This window comes from Carassius carassius, chromosome 18 (assembly GCF_963082965.1).
Source record: "Carassius carassius chromosome 18, fCarCar2.1, whole genome shotgun sequence".
In the NCBI taxonomy this organism is placed as follows: domain Eukaryota; kingdom Metazoa; phylum Chordata; class Actinopteri; order Cypriniformes; family Cyprinidae; genus Carassius; species Carassius carassius.
This window is the reverse complement of record NC_081772.1, coordinates 18,006,676-18,022,295: the sequence shown is the minus strand read 5'-3', so window position 1 is coordinate 18,022,295 and position 15,620 is coordinate 18,006,676. Positions and strand designations below refer to the sequence as shown.

The 15,620-nt window shown below is 39.3% G+C and overlaps 1 protein-coding gene across 2 annotated transcripts in view; it reads left to right on the top strand.

Annotated features, from left to right (window-relative positions):
• Positions 1 to 2,137: 2,137 nt before the first annotated feature.
• LOC132092595 (tumor necrosis factor alpha-induced protein 2-like) overlaps positions 2,138 to 15,620 on the top strand; it is a 35,770-nt gene continuing 22,287 nt past the window's right edge. For both annotated transcript variants that reach the window (XR_009422236.1, XM_059498893.1), the window contains exon 1: positions 2,138 to 2,236. Coding sequence is in view for 1 of the 2 variants with exons in the window: in XM_059498893.1 (XP_059354876.1) it covers positions 2,212 to 2,236 (25 nt within the window). In the remaining variant the exon portion in view is untranslated. The remainder of the gene's footprint in view (positions 2,237 to 15,620) is intronic.

The following is a 15,620-nucleotide window of genomic DNA, read 5'->3' as shown; positions in this document are numbered from 1 at the left end:
AGGGTCAAGGCGGGAAAACCATACTGGATGGCCGTGATCTTCGGGCCCTTAGACAGCACTGCATCACATACAGGAATGCTACTGTAATGGAAATCACAACATGGGCTCAGGAATATCTAGAAAACATTGTTGGTGAACACAATCCACCGTGCCATTCGCCGTTGCGTCTAAGACTCTATAGGTCAAAAAAGAAGCCATATCTAAACATGATCCAGAAGCAAAGGCATTTTTTATTTAAAATGGACTGTGGCAAAGTGGAAAACTGTTCTGTGGACAGACGAATCAAAATTTGAGGTTATTTTTGGAAAACTGGGACGCCATGTCATCCGGACTAAATAGGTAATAGTTATCAGCACTCAGTTCAGAAGCCTGCTTCTCTGATGGTATGGCTGATGGATCCAGAACACCTGAGAAGAGATGATGCTGACCCCACCAAAGAGGACCTCAGATAATTCTAACCCTGAATCAACAAACAGAACCTACAAATGTGACTGCATCATATAATAATTGCTGTTAATAATGTTAATTGTCTGGCTGACTACATCTTGTATTGATTTTTCTGAAAAATCCTCTCATATGCTCACAAACTGACAGTCACCACTTATAAGCTACTACTAAATATTATAGAAACGTAATTTTCTGTAAAGTTGCTTTGTAATGATTTTTATTGTAAAAAGCGCTATACAAATGAACTTGAATTGAACTGAACTGAAAGTATGGGGTTGCATGAGTGCGTGTGGCATGGGCAGCTTACACATCTGGAAAGGCATCATCAATTCTGAAAAGTATATATATATAAGTATATCCAAGTCGTCTCTTTCAGGGAAGACCTTGCATTTTCCAACATGACAATGCCAGGCAACATACTGCAACAATTACAACATCATGGCTGCGTAGAAGAAGGATCCGGGTACTGGAATGGCCAGCCTGCAGTCCAGATCTTTCACACATAGAAAACATTCGGTGCATCATTAAGAGGAAGATGCGACAAAGAAGACCTAAGACAGTTGAGCAACTAGAAGCCTGTATTAGACAAGAATGCAACAACATTCCTATTCCTAAACTTGAGCAACTTGTCTCCTCAGTCCCCAGACATTTGCAGACTGTTATAAAAAGAAGAGGGGATGCCAATGAGTGGTAAACATGGCCTTGTCTCAACTTTTTCGAGATGTGTTGATGCCATGAAATTTAAACTTATTTTTTCCCTTATAATGATAAATTTTCTCAGTTTAAACATTTGATATGTCATCTATGTTGTATTCTGAATAAAATATTGAAATTTGAAACTTCCACACTCCTGCATTCTGTTTTTATTCCCAATTTGTACAGTGTCCCAACTTTTTTGGAATCGGATTTGTATGTTGGGTAATGTGAAGTAATCAGCAATAGTTGGATTTAACGTCTGGTGGCAGCAGTGAGGAGATTTTTGGAGAAATCACAAGGTTTAGAGGAAACTGTGATGCTGTTGGGGTGGGGGGGGGGGCTTTCCCTACAGTAGCTAAATTAAATGAGTTGCATTTTTTTAAGAGAAATAGAAACTAGAGATTGTATTATATCCTATAACCAAAACACAAGTAAACTGACTAGCCTATAGATTCTACAGCTAAAAGTACATATGAAAAACAATTGACCTCATTTATTTCTCCTTCTCTATTCACTATAGAAATGTGCTATTATGTTTTTAATTGTTAATGCTTTCAACAGAAAGATGTCTACAGTAGATTGCAGCACAAACTTACAATACATTTTAGTATAATTGTAATGCTAGATAAAATAGAACAACCCTCATGCTATTAGCTGACCAAAATGTGTCATTTTGATTTGAATGCTTGTTATCCATGCTTATGTTTTCTTTAAAAGTATGCCTAAACAAGGACATGTACATGGTATCGTTAGACTCACTCTGGACTTCTGTTTTTGTTTTACTAGATCTTCCACAAATCAGACACGAGTCATGTTAAAATATAGGCATCTCCTTATCATCATTCATTATACAGATAACACTTAGGAAGTAGGGTATTAGCAATCAAGATAGGAACATTAAAATATGCTATATTTACAAACAGAGACATTAGGAGTTAAAACATAGGGCAGGTCTCCCCAGCACCAGATCAGATGAGCAGCAGTCTATAAAAGAGGCTGTGAGGGGCTCGAACGGAAAGCTAAAAGAGAGAGCTTGAGACACACTTGGGCTGCCTTCAATTCTGAATTATGGCCTTTAGCAGAGAGAGCAAAGGTAAGACAATCAATGACATGACATACCGAGTTTTATTCTGCACATTTTGACCATGGCTATTAAGAGGCTGAGATGAAAAGTTTTTGAATTAAAAATGAATTAAAACATTTGTTGTGTTCTTGTATATCCTTTTAAGTTAAACATAGCTTAATATATCTGCCACAGCCCTGTATTTAAACGAAATCCTGTATAAATCTAGGTATTAGCACAGTGCCTACTACAATATTTCTGAAGCTCTCAATATGGACAACAGCACAGATTAGAGTTCTGCTGTTAGGGACTGAAATGTGGCAGACGAGACAACGTAACTACAGAAATGTTAAATTCCATGTTGCGAGTTTAGTTTCGTGGTCTGAATTCATTTACTTACTAAAATAGCAGCTTGCCGCTTTCTCTTATCATTATTACCATAGCAACCAGAGAGAGACTAACGGTGTTACACTCAGACCGGTATCGTATTACAATCTTATGGTAGCCATTGTGACTGTGCAGTTTAAGCATGTCATACAGACCAGTGCGACCTTAGGTTATTTAAGGTCGGCAGAGGTGGAAAGAGTACAAAAATATTCTACTCAAGTAAAAGTACCATTACATTAATGAAATTTTACTTAAGTACAAGTAAAAGTACCAGTCTAAAAAATCCACTCAAGTAAAAGTAAAAAGTAGCTCATTTAAAATTTACTCAGAGTAAAAATTACTTAGTTACATTTTAACCAGTGGGAGGGAGTCAAAAATGGGACAGACCAAGGGTGTCAAACTCAGTTCCTGGAGGGCCACAGTCCTGCACAGTTTAGATTTAACCCTAATTAAACACACCTGATCCAGCTAATCTAATCATTTAGGTTTATTTGAAAACTACATGATATGTGTGCTGGAGCAGGGTTAGGGCTATGGACCTCCAGGAACTGAGTTTGACACTCCTGGGATAGGTCTATTAATCTCAAACTAGTTGTTTTTAATTAAAGGAATCAGTTATTTAGAATAATAAAACATTTGGGCTGTTATCTGGCAAATCAGTATCAACAAACTCATCTTTTCAATACAGAGGAAATGCAAAAGCTTCATCGGACGTGGCATTTAGATGTATTACACTGTTTAGTGCAGGACAAGAATGCATTTAACCTGCAGTTACAAATGCATGAATAATGTTTTGATATGCCAGACATAAAATGTTGAATACTCATTTGAAATTATAAAAACTTAATTATAAAAAAAAAAAAAAAAAATCAAAAGATACTTTAAATGTGAAATTAAAATGGCCAGTATGTGTCAGCAAGTCACTGTTAATAAGTGAGTCATTGCGATTGAACCAAATCATTTAAACGGTTGATTCATTCAGGAACGAAACACTGTCATGTTGCTCAGAGATGCAAAATTTTGCTTTGGTGGCTGTGTTTGGAATAAATTTTTGTTGTAGAAATAGAGCAAAAACAATGGCAATATGGTGTCTAAAACGCAAGTCTCTTAGTTTACTGTCCTGTTGTAAAAAAAAAAAAATATATATATATATATATATATATATATATATATATATATATATATATATATATATCAGTGGCGGCTGCTGGTCTTTCAAAGAGGGGAAGCTCATTTTCGGCCTACATTATAACCCTCTGATGGTCTTCATTTGTAGTGACACTCGAGGTCTTTTTGACCCCAGACAATAACATTTCATTTTGTAATAGTAAAATATTTAAATTTTTTACAAATATAATTTTACTCTGTTCATTTATGTTTTTACTAAACTTTGTACAGTTTTTGGAGGATTTAAATCTTTTACATTTCTATAAATAAATAAATATTTATTTAAATAGGCTTTTTTTTTTTTACAAAAAAAGAAAAAAGCATTTCAGGTTAAATTCACTTCATAAAAGACCCAGATTTCTAACTTTCATACATGGGGATACCATGGATAATTTTATACGGTTTAATGTAAGATTTTTGCCCATTTTTGGGGAAATTCAGTTTAAAAATTTTAATAAATCACTTTAACCACTAGATGGCTATAGTGTGTGTGTGTGTGTGTGTGTGTGTGTGTGTGTGTGTGTGTGTGCGCGCGCACATTTTCAATCTGTCTTAGTTACCAATTTAATTTTGTGGTGGTTCTGCATTTTACAAATATCAAGAAATATTGCCGCAGTTTGTCTTTCGAATACACTTGAGAAATCCGCGATCATGGGACTGAGCGTGAAACAGCTTCGCCGACTTCTTATGGTGCAGACCGCTGTCAGTCAAAAGGAGATCGACAGATCCTCCAATCATCACGCGGAAGCCCAGTCTTCATTCACCTCCAGAGACGCTGAGCGTCCGTGGGCGGGACATAATCGCAGCATTTATCCAATGACCGTCTAGCTTCGGAGCACTGAAAAAAACTGTTCAAAGCAGCCCCATCGAAGTCAATGGACGCTCGGCTTCAACAGGGAAATGCACTGTGACGCTACGGGAATGTATGAGAAGAAAATCGAGTCAGCCGACATGTAGCTGATTAACACAATACATAATACACAATAGTACATATTTGACCGTTGGGTTTTTTTTTTACATTAGAGGGGAAGCTGAGCTTCCCTTGCAGTCTTAAAGAAATCCCCACTGATCTATATATATATATATATATATATATATATATATATGTGTGTGTGTGTGTGTGTGTGTGTGTGTGTGTGTGTGTGATTATGATTTTTAGAGGAAAAGACAGCATTCTTTGTGTGATTTTGATTCTAAATGATTTTGATTGATTTCATTCTTAATGCATTTCAACAGACTGAATCACACAGTGAAAGAACACTCTAAATGCGCGCGTACATCATTAAAACAACAATTATGATATTATCGCAGACAATATATATCGCACACTCCGCACCAATCTTTTTGGCTAATTTGTGCAAAACCTCTTGCTAAAATGTCAAAGCATCATTTTAACCACCAATGCAATGACGCAATTATTTAGCTCACCTCTATATGCTTACGTGGGGTTGATGTCTTGTCGAGATTTTATAAACTGCTAGTTTGGTCTCCCTAGGCAAGCACAGCATACACAGCATAATAGAGCATACATATGGCCAGGGGTTCACTTCATTTCCTTGAGTTCAACTTCAGAATATGACGGGGTTTCGTTTTCAGCGGTGTCTGCACCACTAACGCCTGTTTTGTCCGTCTGCATCTTTCTTGTGATTTTAGCGCCAGTTTGCCCTCCTGCCCATTATTTACTGACATAGCTTCCAGGGTAACCACTGTAACCAGTGGAGTGAAACGGGAGAAATCCACACAATAAAAGATACTAAAAACATAGAAGCCAAATAGGTTGGATATAAAAGGAGAGAATGGCCAGTTTATTTTCCTTATCATTGTGGAATCTCGGAATTGCGAGATTAAAGTCAGAATTTTTAAATGAAATCTTGCCACTGCCAGACGAAAAAATAAATAAATTACAACTGTGGTTAAATGCATAAAACGAGTGGAATAGACAGAAACGATAGTCAAAAATGCGCCCGTTTGCAACGCACACTTCTTAACAGAAAAGGTTCGATAAAGTATTGTCTTTTGTTGTTATGGGCGCATCTAAAGATTTCTTATGGATCTCAGAACTATGTCATGTATGAAATAATGTCTGTGTGCATGTGTGTAAAACAACAATGCTTTATTAAATAATTTATTTATATGCTGAATAATTGTGGCTGGAATAATAATGTAGCTGTAAAAATAGTTGCCTGCTGAAACTGAAATATAAATTACATCTTAATGACTAGATACACTGTGAATTTGTCTTTATTATACATGTTAGATGTGAGTCACTCAACCGGAGGTAATCCCGTCAGATCGTCCATCCTTTGAGTGAGTACAAGCCGGCCAATATAGCTTTGTCTGTTAAGTTAACCTTTCAAATAACACGGTCCCGGACAATGAGTGACCTTACATATACCATTACGGGTTGTGTGTGAAGGCACGCACATATTCCGGGTAATCACTGGCAGTGCGAAAGGGGCAAAATCTAGCGACCCGGGAACAATGCTGGGACAAATTACCAGTGTATTTTCTGGAATCGCAGTGTGAAAGGGGCTTTAATGTAGAAAAGGACTACAGTATTTAACCGGCAGCTAAGTAATTACTGTGACAACATATTTTATTTTATTTATATATTTTATTCACAACAGAATATAGATAACATATCAATGCCAAATATTGGCTTATTTTTTGGATCTCATGAGAGCTAAGTTGGGACAGGTAGCAATAAGAGGCTGGAAAAGTTAAATCTACATCAGGAACAGCTGGAGGACCAATTTGCAACTTATTAGGTCAATTGGCAACATGATTGGGTATAAAAAGAGCCTCTCAGAGTGGCAGTGTCTCTCAGAAGTCAAGATGGGCAGAGGATCACCAATTCCCCCAATGCTGTGGTGAAAAATAGTGGAGCAATATCAGAAAGGAGTTTCTCAGAGAATCTGGAACAATCTCTGTACGTAAGAGTCAAGGCCGGAAAACCATACTGGATGCCTATGATCTTCGGGCCCTTAGACGGCACTGCATCACATACAGGAATGCTACTGTAATGGAAATCACAACATGGGCTCAGGAATACTTCCAGAAAACATTGTTGGTGAACACAATCCAGCGTGCCATTCGCCGTTGCCGGCTAAAACTCTATAGGTCAAAAAAGAAGCCATATCTACATTACATTATTAATTTAGCTGATGCTTTTATCCAAAGCGACTTACAATTGCTATACATATGTCAGAGATTGCACGGCTCTGGAGCAACTAGGGGTTAAGTGTCTTGCTCAGGGACACATGGGTGTCTCACAGTGGATTTTAACCCCTTCAAAAAGAAATGGTAGAATAGGGTTTAAACAAAACTTATTTTGAAAAAGAAAGAAAAAAATGTGGGAAGGCTAAAACAAAGTGCAGCTTCAGCTGAGGTTCTTTCCCAGTTTGGGGTATCATTAGTGGTGTCACGATCCGGTCACTGCACATCCATTTAGTCACCACACAGTACACCCTGGAATTCATTTCCCATAAACCCCTGCCTAGGAACTCATTATTGAACCACATCTGTTTCCTATCAGTGACACTATAAAGGTTGCACTCATCCACACTCACATTGCGAAGTCTTGTTTAGAAGAGTTTTCATAAGAATTAGTGTCATAAGAATGACCTAGATGAGTGGAGCAGCTCCCTAGTTACCTGTTAGATTTCGAGCTCACTGATCATCAACAAAAGTTACAGTCAAGACAGAGAGCAGATACTTATTCTGATTCAGAATTGCAAGTCAATTGCAACTGCACTCAAGCTCATCGACATCTCCACTGAGTATGGAACAAGTATGCAGCCATGGCAGCCACTGACAGAGTGGAGTCCCAGTAGAGAGTATGAACAACAGCAAGCACATACTTCACCCCTCCCTAAGCTGTCATCACAAATTCTAGCAGAGTTCCAGCAGTTGCAGAAGGAGACAGAGGAACTGCGACGTCATTCCTATGAGCAGATAAGGAGACTGAAGGAGAAAAATGAGGGCCTAGAAACTCAGCTAAGCCTACTTGTAGTGAGTGATTGGCCCCATCATTATCCACAGAACACATCTTCCCCTGTTCCTTAACCCTGCACCAATATTCTGCCTATCACTACAGATGTCAGGCCCATCCCTCAACAGAGTCAGTCAGACAGGATCGCCTGCATGACTTAGAACAGAGGCTTCGGCAGCTGGAGATGATATCACCACCAACTCATACACGACCCTCGCAGCACCTGTCATTCCCCCATAGGTCTTATGACAGAGCTAATGATCGTAGAAGTAGCTACAACTCGACCCAGTTACGTGTTCCTCCCAGTCAAGAGAGTACATATAGGGGACCAGCTCCAACCACCCCAAACTTTTTGATGCTAAATCCGAGAGAGTTCTCCCATCTGCGCATCACTTTGGAAAACATTCTGGTGCTTCAGAGAGATTTAAGTACCAGATTCTTGTCGATCAAATGAAGTTGGAAGAAGCCATGTTGATTGCAGACTCTTATTGCAACTCATTATACCCCTTCTCAGATACTATGGAGGCACTTAACCAACAGTACACACAGCCTCACCAGTTGGCCCTTGAGAGAATTGCTGAGATTATGGATGGTCCGAACATCAACCAAGGGGATGTGAGAGTCTTCCAAATTATTGCACTGAAAGATCACTCTTTAGTTAATATGCTTCAGCAACTGGGGAATAATGGCTACATAGAGTTAGAGTGCAGTTCCCATGTATCAAGACTGCTGTGTAAGCTTCCACATGATCTGCAGACTAGTTTTAGATGGTCTGTCCATCCCCAAAAAGTTCCCATCCCTATCCCTACCTGATCTCTCAGCGTGGTAAGAGTTTGATCTGCAAGTTCAAGAAGACAGTACCAGGTTCTATCCTTCAATGAGTAAGCCAATGCCTATACACATGAGGGTCACCAGAGAGACACAAGACAGCCCATGAAGGTCACAAGTATCTTCCTCAGTACAGAGACAGACGGCAGTGACATGCAAGGTATAGCTTCCGACCCTAAGCCCAGAGACAGGAAAATGTTCTGCCCATATTGTGATGCTCAAGACCACTACTTGAATGGGTGTGCCAGTTTCCAGAGACTGGAACAGAGATCGGAAAGTGCATTGCATACATTCACACAAGAGGTGTTGGTGTTGAGGAAGAACCCATCAAGCTGCACAGTGTAACCTCAAGACACCCTACAATAGTTATAATCCACACCATCTGTACATCCTCCACGAAGTTAACGAATGATCCTTTTTGAAAACACCTGAGACTCCTAATGTCGGACCTTCAGAGAATTGTTTGGTGAACATGACCACAGAGAAATTAAATGTAGATCAGCCCATCGACAGTCAACGTGTCTTACTAAAGATCTTTAAAGAACTCCTCAGAAATAGCAGTCAGTGCTTTGAGACGTACGCCCTCTTGGATGGTGGGTCAGAATGCACCATCCTCCTTCATTCAGTGGCCCAGCAGCTCAGATTGATTGGTCGACCTGAAGAGCTTGTTCTATGTACAGTCAGACAAGACCTTAACATCCTGCATTGTGCTTCAATCACCTTCACAGTGTCACTTGCGTCCCAACCCAAGACTTCTTTCAGGATTCATCAAGCCTTTACAGCTGAGACATTGGGATTAGCTGAGCATACATATCCAGTAGATGAGTTACAGCGCTAGTATAGCCACTTACAAGGTCTACAGTTGCCACCTGTTGAAACCATCTAACCACTCCTCCTTATAGGGTCAGATTACCCTGACCTCATTACCCCAGTAGAGGGTCCTGCCCGACAGGTTTCGGCCCGAGCCCGACAAGTACATTTTGATTGACAGTTTTTTAAAAGCCCGAACCTGTTTACAGCCCAACATTTATTCAAATGTGCGCACACACACAGCTCTTTTGAATTTGGTCAAGAATAAGTCATTTATACATGTTTTAACATAATTTATTCATAACTAATGTAGACTAGACCACTTGGAAGTTGGAATAAAGAAATAAAACAAGTCCTCTGTAACATCTTAACATCTCATCACTCTAAATAGACATAGGCTCATTTAGCCTATAAATAGACCACCGCACCAATAAAACGATTCTTTTTTTAACAAATTCAATTAAGATAAATTTTAAATTAAGATGGGTATTTGGCAATAACGAAATTAAGATAAATTTGCTTCGCCACTATCAGCTGACATTTAATAAAAGAATAATGCCAACATTAGCATATATACTGTGTCCACATTATGCATTTAAGACTCAATGAATATTTGTTTATCATTTAAAAAACCTTTACTCACAGAGATTAGGCAAAGCCTACTGTACATGTTTTTGTGGAGGAAAATGATTGAATCCAGTGTAGATGTCTTCAGCGCGCTCCTACACTCACTGATGGTGCGTCATTATTCACTCATTATTCTCATTATAAACAAGGTCAAAACTTTTACAGAACTCAGACTTTGCTTTAGTTGCTGGTGCAACCAAAACGTAATCACAAGAGGCAATCCTCTGTTACACCTACTCAGCATCCATTTTCGCATCTTTCTCGCGCCAATCGAAGCACATCGCATGACCGCTCGGTTACCTCGCAAACCGGAGCGCGAGCCCGAGCCCGGCCCGAGCCCGTGTAAGATAATATAAATTAAGCCCGAACCCAACCGAACCCGTCGGGTCCCATCGGGTCCCGTCAGGTTCGGACAAAGATCTTCAGCTGTAGTCTCTTTACAGCTACTTCAAGCTCATATACCAATCTGGACAGACAAGTTGAGAAATTATGGCAACTAGACATGCTCCTGTAATGCAACGAAAAGATCAGTACTCGCTCAAAGCAAGATCAAGATGCCCTTTCACTGCTCAAGTCCAAGACTACTAGAGTTACAGTAGATGGAGTAGCCAGATATACAACACCCTTATTAAGAGTGAAAGATATGTCTCTTCTGCGAACTTTCCCAGATACCAATCTGCCCTGTCTCCGAGGAATTGAGAGGAGATTAGTCAGAGATCCAGCACAAGCAGCAGCCTACTAGGTGGAGATGAACAAGTTGAAGGAGGCAGGATATTCACAAGTGATACATCCTGAACAAGTGAAGCAAGTTGAGGAGTTGTGGTACATTCCCCACCATATGACACAATATAACAGCAAGAAAAAAATTATCTTCAACTGTTCATTCCAACATGGAGGAACAAATCTCATATCATCATATCTACAAGGTTCTAGCCAGTCAGTATGATCCCCTGGGATACATCGTCCCTTACACCACAAGAGCTTAAGTCCTAGTCCAGTGTCTGTGGGACAAGAAGAGGGAATGGGAAAACCCTCAACTTCCAGACGAACTGCTCCAAGCCTGGCGTACATGGGACCAAGAGTTACCAAACATTCAGCGCATCTCCATCAATATAAAGTCTTCATCGGAATGAGAATAGCAGAGATACAGGAGTTAACAGACCCCAAAGATTGCCGTTAAGTGGATTCTAAGTCTAATACTGCTGATAACATCACTAGGGGAAAGACCTTGGCTGACTTAGGCAAGGCAAGCCGATGGAGTCAAGGCTCATCATTCCTTCTCTTGCCCGCAGATCAGTGGCCTCAGAGTCCTCTTCTACAGCTACCTACTGAAGGTGCAGAGCTGAAACAGGTCACATTCTGTGGACTTACAGTTCCTGTCACCAACTCAGCCTTGCCTGATTACAATCAATTTGGATCTTATAAGGAACTTCTAGCAGTTACAGCTAGAGCCTTGCACGGAGCGGCTACCCCAGCGGAAGTGCTAACAGCTGAAGATTATAGAGAAGCCGAACTAAACATCATTCATCAAGCACAAATCCATAGTCTTAAGTCAGAAAAACCTCTACCGATGAGCAGCCATCTCTTGTGCCTTGCCCCAGAGTATGACAGCAATACCCACCTCATCAGAGTTGGTGGTTGTCTCAGACGGACAGAGCAGCTAGATGAATCCACCACACACCCTATAATTTTCGACCCAAAGCATCCCCTAAGCAGACTCATCAACCAGTACTTCGATTAAATTCTGCACCGTCCAAGAGTAGAGAGGGTATTCGCTGAAGTGCGTCATAAGTACTAAATGTTGAGCGGCAGATAAGCTATTCAAATGTACTCCATTTACTGGAATGGATTGTTTCAGCCCTTACCTCATCAAGAATGGGTGCAGACATGAGAAACGATGGGGTATCATATTTAAGTGACTGACAACAAGAGATGTATAGCTGGAACTTCTTTATCAGATGGACACAGATTCATTCTTAATGGCCCTCTGTAGATTCATCTGCCACAGAGGGAAGCCATTTGAGATAATCTTTGACCAAGGTACAAACTTCAGAGGTGACGAGAGAGCACTTAAAGAAGATTTTGCTATGCTCAGTCCTTCTCTCCATAAGCATTTAGCCAGTCACCAGATTACTTGTAAGTTCAACCCCCAGGTGCTTCACACTTTGGAGGCTGTTGGGAAAGAGACATAAGACCCCTAAAATCAGCTCTTTGTTCTACTATATGCAGTGGTGGTAAGTAATGAAGTAAAAATACTTTGTTACTTTACTTAAGTATTTTTTTCGGGGATCTGTACTTTACTTGAGTATGTTTTATCTACTTTCACTCTTACTCCACTACTATATTAAAGACAAAGTTTACTTTTTACTCCGGTACATTTCCCCATGCCCGTTCCAAGTATTTATTACACTGATTTTACAAACCAATCAAAAACGTGGTTTTCTTTTGAAAAAAAGGATGCGCGACTTCGCGAGTTCTTTGCCAACATACGCTACAGGAAGATGACCACTAAAACAGGTGATTGTGCAGCTCTTGCTGCCCGCAATGATCAAAAGATTCCCGACAGGGATCACCCATGGCCATATCTCAAGGATATGTTTGAATTCACTGAAGTCAAGGGAGATTCTTATCGGCTGAAATGTCTTCTTTGCCTGTCATGGGTGAATGAAATTTCAGTAGGGCTGTGCAAAAAATCGAATGCGATTTTCATGAGCATCTCATCAGCAAAGACGCTCATGTAATTAGAAGTATATCTCCAGCACGTGCGTTCAGATCAGGTTTGCAAGGTTTTCAAAACAAATCCTGCCCAGTTGCTCAAATGTCGACTTACTTAATTTATTTACCATGACAAATAGTTGTGTAGACAAATAATATATTTTTTAGGGCTGCAACAACTAATCGATAATGAAAATAATCAAGAAAAATGTCATTATCAATTAGTTGGGTCTGTGACATCACTGTGTAAAATTCCAGTCAGTGATGTCACTTCACAATGGCACCCTCGAATCTGAGAAAACATATTGAGGCGAGTTGACGTTAATGTTGTTACTATTGTTAGCCAAGTGATTTCATATTGAAACGTGCCTTGTAAACAGCTAGCTAACGTTAGTCAAGTTAGCTAACATATATTGATGCTAACGGTGGCAGACTTGGGGTTGTTTGTGATTAAACCATAAGCTGATGCTGGAGAGAATCAAGCTAGTAAGCTCGTCAAGGATGATCCAGTCGGCAGACTTGGAAAAGCTGACTAGACACGCATCACACACATGACTAGCATTGGCCAATAGTGAGCCTACGTGGTGATGTGCAACACAGACGTAGGAAAAAAACTACGTGAAAAAACTTGAGGCACAGAGAGAAGGAAATGAATAGTGGAATAAAGTTGTTATTTTGGGGTTTTTTGCACACAAAAAGTATTCTCGTCGCTTGATAAACTTAAGATTGAGCCACTGTAGTCACTTGGACTATATTAACGATCTCTTTAATAAATTTTCTGGGCCAGCAAGTTTCATTCCCGTAGAAGCCTATGGAGGAGTGATCCAGCTCTCAGATTTAATCAAAAATATCTTAATTTTTGTGTTCCGAAGATGAACAAAGGTCTTACGGGGTTGGAACAACATGAGGGTGAGTAATTACTGACAGAATTTTCATTTTTGGGTGAAATAACCCTTTAAAGAGGTAGTTCTTCCTCATTGATATTCTGAAACAGTCTTACCTTGTATCTTGCACATCTTCTGTTTGATGCAGCTATAATGTTATGGAACTGGTCTGTTGAAAGTTCAACCCCTATACTGCGATAAGGTGCTTCATTGTCTCTTTTGATTGTAAATCTAACAAATTCTTAATTGCAGTATCTAATCTCATCATTTGTTCAATTAAAACATTGCATATCACTCCCAAAACAACTGATCTGATTAATTATTGATATTTACAGTTAATTTGAATATTTACTTTTTACTTCCAGTACTTAAGTGTGTTTTAAATCGGATACGTTTGTACTTTTACTCAAGTGATGTTTGAATGGAGGACTTTCTACTTTTACTCGAGTCATTTTTTATTTAGATACATCTACTTTTACTTGAGTATAACTTTTGAGTACTTTTACCACCCCTGACTATATGTGATCAAATTGTGACAGAGGAAGTACTGCGTTCTGTGCTTGTTGAGATTGAATCATCAATTTCCCGAGCTCTATGGCCAGTTTTTCTTGAAGAAGATGAGCGGGCCCACAATGCAGAAGTGAAAGTCAAGAATAAGATATATCTTCGTCCCATCACCCAGCTCATCAGCCTCCCATCTTTATCAGATTGAGTACCCTTTAGCACTAACACTTACTTACTTAATCCCTTACAGTAGTGCCTTATCTTAATTACACATTTACAAATGTGGGGGCAGCTGTAGAAAAGACTGGCTATGTATAGAGCCATTAGTTTCCCCTTGACTTTAAGAGGTATCGCGCTGATGATTTAGCATTTCCCTTTAACAATCCCTTTAACCGTATTAACAGGATACAGTTCAGAGCATGGACTTTCTTTGCTGTTGTTCAGGCAGTAGTTTTTTTCTACTGAGTGGATTCATATACAAGTGAGTGATTGTGTTTGTTATTCATTATCTATAAATTGCTGTATTTGAAGAAATAAGTTTGTGTTAACACTAGTTACTAAATATAATCGTGTATGTGCGCCACACGCATTGTGTATGCTAGTGAATGTATATGAGATACGGTTAAATAGCGATATTGGTGTATAATATTTTTTTGTCATATTTATTTGTTCTTCCGAACTAACATGCCAGAGAACGTGATGCCATTTTTAGATTTCATTTTATTTTTATGACTTACATGTGAGGAGAACGATGAACAAAATGGAACAGTTATCATAGGGGCGATGTACTTTCCCCGTCTTTAATATGCACCCGGAGATGGTCGCATAAGGTTGACATACGTACTGTCACAAAGCCACAACCCCGGAATTTGAATGTTAACGAGCCACTGTGCCGATGTGCTGTTTTCTTTCAAACCAAAGCGTAAATACACGTAAAAAACATATCCTTGTATCACGGCTAATACAGAGGAATACAGATTTGCCAAAATGGCGCTACGCTGATTTGGAGAGACATAGAGGAGAGGAATTGTTGAATGAAGTTGTTATTTTTGTTTTCTTCATGTACAAAAAGTATTTTCGTTGCTTCATAACATAATCACTGATGGCAGATGGACTATTCTGACGATGCTTTCATACTTTCCTAGACCTTGACAGTGTTACTTACTAGGCAGTCTATGGGACAGTCTCAAGCCTACCGGTTTTCATCCAAAATATCTTAAATTGTGTTCCGAAGATGAACAAAGCTTTTACAGGTTTGGAATGACATAGGGATAAGTGATTAATGACAAAATTTCCATTTTGTGGTGGAGTATCCCTTTAACTACACAGAGCCGTTGTTCACTGACAAGCTGTGCAAAACCATGAAAATATTTTGTGCAGCTAGATTTAAATTTATTTATAGATTAATTTATATTTTCTTAACATACCTTTGTTTTATCCATTTTAGAGGTGATCTAAAAAATTGCAGCTTTGAAACAGAATGAAAGTTTAGAGGCTTGGG